Below are 6,304 nucleotides of genomic sequence, written 5' to 3'. Positions count from 1 at the left end.
GGCGGCCGGGGTTCGATTCCCCAATCGGACGTGAAAAGGTATGGGGTTACCTTCCCAACCAAGTGGGTTTTATCCGGGCACTGGGTTTTCTCCCATATCAAGACACCCCCCCCCCACGCTAACATCTAGGCCAACAAGAGTGATTAATATAAGTTGTGAAAACTTGTTTCATAATTTTGGTAAAATAAATAAAGTTTATATCATATCATAATATTTAAGTACTTATTGAGATAAAGCAAAACAATCTGATGATGGTGGACTGAAAATGTACAATAACAAAAAAAGTTATGAGTGATCACAAATATTTTATTCATCTTTACATATAAGTGTACATTAATAAGCTACGACTTTTCTTTATATCACACTAGACTGCTAACTACGCAATACATTTACATGCTTCCTTACACATTATAGCGCTGAATTATCTCCCTTATTTTTGTTTCAAAATCAGTAGTACATGCATACTTTAATTCAGCACTGCCTTATATTATGCTGTCTGTGAAAGGATTTTTTCTTGTATCTTTAGAATGAGTCATCCCTTCTTGTTTACCTCTGAAATGTGTCACTAATTCTAGTTTACATGTTATACATGTCACCAATGTTTGTATCTTTAAAATGAGTCATCAATTTGTGCGGTAAATTTTAACTGAGTCATCAGTTCTTGTGTACTTTTAATTTGTACCATCAATTTTGATCCAAGTGTCTAATTATAGTTATTGAACAGGTTAGAAAGGAGAGCTTGTTACGGTAAGATAATAAATTTATCTTTAGTCCTAATAACAGCTCTGTGAAGTACTACAGCACTACAATACACATATAATAATAGACACATTTTCTCCAGAACCTTACCTTAAAACCTTTGATAATTTAAACTGTGATCTACGTACAGAAAGCAATAAATAAAATTATAATCATTTAGCAACATCACAATAACTGCATGTACAGTCAGCTCAGACTGCTTGAGAGACCACCTCTGTTATGAGACCAGTTTTAAAAATCCCTATTGGAGTTGTTTTCATGTTATTTTAACTTGAGTTACAATTAAAGACTGTCAGTGTTAAGTGATTACTTAATGCACTTTCTAAAGGTGGTCTCGAAATACAGGTCTGGCTGTATCTGAAAGAGTCTCAATCTTTTTACTATTCATGCTCCAGTGGTTACTGCTAATGTATTTCCACTTATTAATAAAACGTTCAACATTAAGTAAACTTAGCATTTCCACTTGCCTTGAGCTGGTGAATGAAAAAAAAAAAAAATACAATCGCATAACATAAATTTGATGATCAATTTTTAACACACTCTTACCAATGAAAATCATCATAGTAAAGTATTCTTAAAGTAGCAAGATTTAAGTTGATCTTCTTTCTAACAAAGAAGCATAAACACTAAGACATGATGCTAAGCGCTATTATTGCACTGGTCCCTTTTCTCCACAAAGACGTGATCAGCCCTGATCACTATTACAATACACAGGTCACAGTTACACACCCTCTCACGTCCGTACCTGAGCATTGACAGCTCTCATTAATTAACATACCAGAAATAACTTTTTGTAAACACTCAAACTCACAACGTTTCGGAAAAAAAAATCTTTCATGGATTTTCATTTATGCTGTTTAGCCCACTACTTGTTTTCATCATATTTTTTTTTAAATTCATGCTGGAAGTTCCTAGATATTTCATGAGAAATCATATTCATGGCAAAATATAAGTAATTTACATTGAACTATTATGTTTATAATTTGTATAACATTCATCATCTTATCAAGTACATCTGTTAGAGGACCTACAACATTTACTTGAGAGAGAGAAACTATCACATTTACACTTAAACTCTTCAGTAAATCATACTTAAAATTATATTGTTAGCAGTAACATCCAGTTACGTTCACAACTGACAGTGGTATCTAACTGACATTAACGTTACTGGAATCAAAACTGCAGAAAATTACATCACACTATGGGCTTTTTTAATTTATGAACATTTGGTTTTTGTCCCATAAAGTCATTCCGCATCATCCAGATGAATCCAGTGTTTTGCCAGTAGGCTGCAAATAAAATAAAGATGACATTTAGTCCATGATAAAATACATGAGTGTTGATAAAAACAAGATTGCAGTAATCTAATAAATATCTAAAGAGCAAGCTGAAAGTCTCACTGTTTCTTTGATAACTTCATCAAGTGATTCAATAATATTACGAATATGTAAACCAGAAGAAAATAACATCTCATATCACGATAAATTTCAGCTTTAAGGAATACAGGTACATAATTGTATTTCTCCTATTGTGTTTTTCAAAAGTGAAGTCCACATGAAACTACAACACCTTTAGGATATCTGAGATAAAATCTGATTCTGAATTATTTTTTATTTTTTTGAACCAAGAGAAGAAAGACTTCCAACTGATAAGCTGAATAAATTTCCTGTGAACAGATGGGGGATGTTTTATTGTATTGGTATTGGTGATGACCATTTAAACATTTACTGAAGCTGTACATTGTGTCTACCTTGGTGATGACCATTTAAACATTTACTGAAGCTGTACATTGTGTCTACCTTGGTGATGACCATTTAAACATTTACTGAAGCTGTACATTGTGTCTACCTTGGTGATGACCATTTAAACATTTACTGAAGCTGTACATTGTGTCTACCTTGGTGATGACCATTTAAACATTTACTGAAGCTGTACATTGTGTCTACCTTGGTGATGACCATTTAAACATTTACTGAAGCTGTACATTGTGTCTACCTTGGTGATGACCATTTAAACATTTACTGAAGCTGTACATTGTGTCTACCTTGGTGATGACCATTTAAACATTTACTGAAGCTGTACATTGTGTCTACCTTGGTGATGACCATTTAAACATTTACTGAAGCTGTACATTGTGTCTACCTTGGTGATGACCATTTAAACATTTACTGAAGCTGTACATTGTGTCTACCTTGGTGATGACCATTTAAACATTTACTGAAGCTGTACATTGTGTCTACCTTGGTGATGACCATTTAAACATTTACTGAAGCTGTACATTGTGTCTACCTTGGTGATGACCATTTAAACATTTACTGAAGCTGTACATTGTGTCTACCTTGGTGATGACCATTTAAACATTTACTGAAGCTGTACATTGTGTCTACCTTGGTGATGACCATTTAAACATTTACTGAAGCTGTACATTGTGTCTACCTTGGTGATGACCATTTAAACATTTACTGAAGCTGTACATTGTGTCTACCTTGGTGATGACCATTTAAACATTTACTGAAGCTGTACATTGTGTCTACCTTGGTGATGACCATTTAAACATTTACTGAAGCTGTACATTGTGTCTACCTTGGTGATGACCATTTAAACATTTACTGAAGCTGTACATTGTGTCTACCTTGGTGATGACCATTTAAACATTTACTGAAGCTGTACATTGTGTCTACCTTGGTGATGACCATTTAAACATTTACTGAAGCTGTACATTGTGTCTACCTTGGTGATGACCATTTAAACATTTACTGAAGCTGTACATTGTGTCTACCTTGGTGATGACCATTTAAACATTTACTGAAGCTGTACATTGTGTCTACCTTGGTGATGACCATTTAAACATTTACTGAAGCTGTACATTGTGTCTACCTTGGTGATGACCATTTAAACATTTACTGAAGCTGTACATTGTGTCTACCTTGATGATGACCATTTAAACATTTACTGAAGCTGTACATTGCGTCTACCTTGGTGATGACCATTTAAACATTTACTGAAGCTGTACATTGTGTCTACCTTGATGATGACCATTTAAACATTTACTGAAGCTGTACATTGCGTCTACCTTGGTGATGACCATTTAAACATTTACTGAAGCTGTACATTGCATCTACCTTGATGAAGACATGGGTGGGGATCATCTTCTGTGTGATGAGGTCGATGTTGCCCTGGTAACGCAGCATGTTGACATGAAGTTTGGGCAATGCCACATGACCGGCGACCAGTGGAAACAGGTTGTATGTTAGATTGTATGCCTTACTTGGCAGGATTCGGAAGTGAAACTACAATGTACAAAATCTAAGATATATAAAATGACTGATCGGGCAATTCAAATATAGTTATACAGGACATACCTAAAACACTGGAAAATTTATATTTGCTATAAAACCTGAATTACAAATTGTACTTGCAATATACTTTTCACCATAGAAATTATACTTATTTTCCAAATATAAATTTTCACAAAATTTGTAAGTGATAAAATGAATTGTGAAAAATTTACTTAAAACCTTTTCTGTTGTTGCTATCTTTTTTTAAAACTTATTTTGGGTTGGATTTATCATATTTTCATTCAATTCCTACTTTCATGACAAAGAACAACTTCTCCTTTTTATTTTCATTTGGGTTATTTTAGTAATTGTTTACTGTTTACAGTACGAATGCATTTCCTCAATTGAAACAATTTATCATGATTTGACAGACAACTCAAGAAGCTTACACAAAAACCTATATTTCAAACTTCCACAAAACTGTACCTGTTTATTTCCGGAGAACATGAAGCTATCATTTGCCTCCATCGTGACTTCCATTTCCTGGGGATACGCTGTGCGGTTATTTATAACATAACAAAGTGGCAGGAGGTTCTTTACACTGCCGTACGCTGGGAGACGCAGCTCCATGGAGATCGGAACATGTTCAGTGTTGACAATGGGTAAGGGGAAAGATGTGGTCACAAAGGGAAGGTCTTTACTCTCATCCGTATGTCTAAAAATAAACGTGTAAACAAGATATATCTAAATTTTCACTTGCATCTTATTTCAAAACCTATGCCTGAAGATTTCATTGGTGAACATGTGAATAGGCAATTGAGAGATTGCTATTTCAATATCGATCTATGGAATTAATATTTACAGAAAACATAGATTCACAAATGAGTCTCCTCAAAAATTAATAAAAAAAATCATTCCTCACAGAAAACCACGTAATTTATATTATGAAGAAAATGTTAGGGGCACTTTTTTTGTAACTTCCGACCACCTTCAAGTATTTTTCCTGGAGCCACTATACAAATACCAACAATCGTCAGTTTTTACACCAAAGTCCCCTCAGAAAAAAAAAGAAATAATATTGGAATGAAGTACTATCGAAATATTGAATTTCGTATTATTTAAATGTTATTTCTAAAATATGAATTTAACGCATTTACCCCTGAAGACACATTTGAACTCCTCAAATTCAAAGGTTGGAATAGTTCATTATGAAATTTCAGGGGTGAATTAAATGAACTAATACAAAAGGTTAATGGAAATCACAGCTTTACATGGTGTTTGTTAATACAGCTTGGCAGTTTACCTTCTCCAGTAGACTGTGTATGTTCCCAGGGAGATGGAAGGCTGTATACAGTGAACCGTCTGTAGACAGATACACTCCGCGGCACACTCAGACTTCTTCAAGCACACTAAAAATACCATCACAAAGTCAGTAAAGATACAGTTCTATGGAGGTTTTAACATGCATGCAATAATTCAAGAATATAGTTTTGAAATTACAACAATTTAAATGAGATTTTTTTTACAGAAGTTTCCATTTTCACCTTATCATCTGAATTGCAGTATTTTACTATGTTCTTCACAGAAATCACATCTAGTTGTTAATTGTTTTCCTTAAAGCTAGTCCAGCTTCCTAATACCATATAATACATAGGTTACATAGCAACTCATTCTAAATAGTTTGAATTATTATTAAATTAGTACTTGAAAACATGTAGATCTCTTATTTTTCAATCTGTATATGGTAGCATAAGCTTGCCAAATTGGATGTTTCACCATTTCCATCTTGAAGTGCTGTTATGATGTCACATGATCGATACCAGTGTAGTTTAATAATTGAACTTGAAAAAACTCCTACCTCCTTGTAGCTGTGATGGTGCATCCTCATCAGCACTCTGTACAAATGGAGTCTACAAAAGACAGGACAGAAATGTAGCCAGTATGTTTTGTATAATGTAGTTTAAGAGGGGACCATATGTGAATCTTACAATGGGACAAATGTAGTCTACAAAATGTATGTACCAGGGATGAGCCAGAGTCTACACAATGTATGTACCAGGGAGAGCCAGAGTCTACACAATGTTTGTACCAGGGATGAGCCAGAGTCTACAAAATGTATGTACCAGGGAGGAGCCAGAGTCCACAAAATGTATGTACCAGGGATGAGCCAGAGTCTACAAAATGTATGTACCAGGGAGGGGCCAGAGTCTACAAAATGTATGTACCAGGGAGGAGCCAGAGTCTACAAAATGTATGTACCAGGGAGG

The 6,304-nt window shown here is 34.5% G+C and overlaps 1 protein-coding gene across 1 annotated transcript in view; it reads right to left on the bottom strand.

Annotated features, from left to right (window-relative positions):
- Nucleotides 1-290: 290 nt before the first annotated feature.
- The window catches only part of LOC110458548 (trafficking protein particle complex subunit 11-like), a 51,580-nt gene continuing 45,566 nt past the window's right edge, over nt 291-6,304 (bottom strand). Inside the window, exons 27-31 of the mRNA XM_021510300.1 lie at nt 5,896-5,947; nt 5,341-5,446; nt 4,524-4,752; nt 3,882-4,049; nt 291-2,048 (exon numbers count right to left, since the gene is read on the bottom strand). Of these exons, the coding sequence (XP_021365975.1) occupies nt 2,016-2,048; nt 3,882-4,049; nt 4,524-4,752; nt 5,341-5,446; nt 5,896-5,947 (588 nt within the window). The 3' untranslated portion in view covers nt 291-2,015. The remainder of the gene's footprint in view (nt 2,049-3,881; nt 4,050-4,523; nt 4,753-5,340; nt 5,447-5,895; nt 5,948-6,304) is intronic.

The sequence above is a fragment of the Mizuhopecten yessoensis genome, unplaced genomic scaffold (genome assembly GCF_002113885.1).
Source record: "Mizuhopecten yessoensis strain PY_sf001 unplaced genomic scaffold, ASM211388v2 scaffold9651, whole genome shotgun sequence".
NCBI classification, from domain to species: Eukaryota; Metazoa; Mollusca; class Bivalvia; order Pectinida; family Pectinidae; genus Mizuhopecten; species Mizuhopecten yessoensis.
This window is presented reverse-complemented; position numbering and strand designations above follow the sequence as displayed.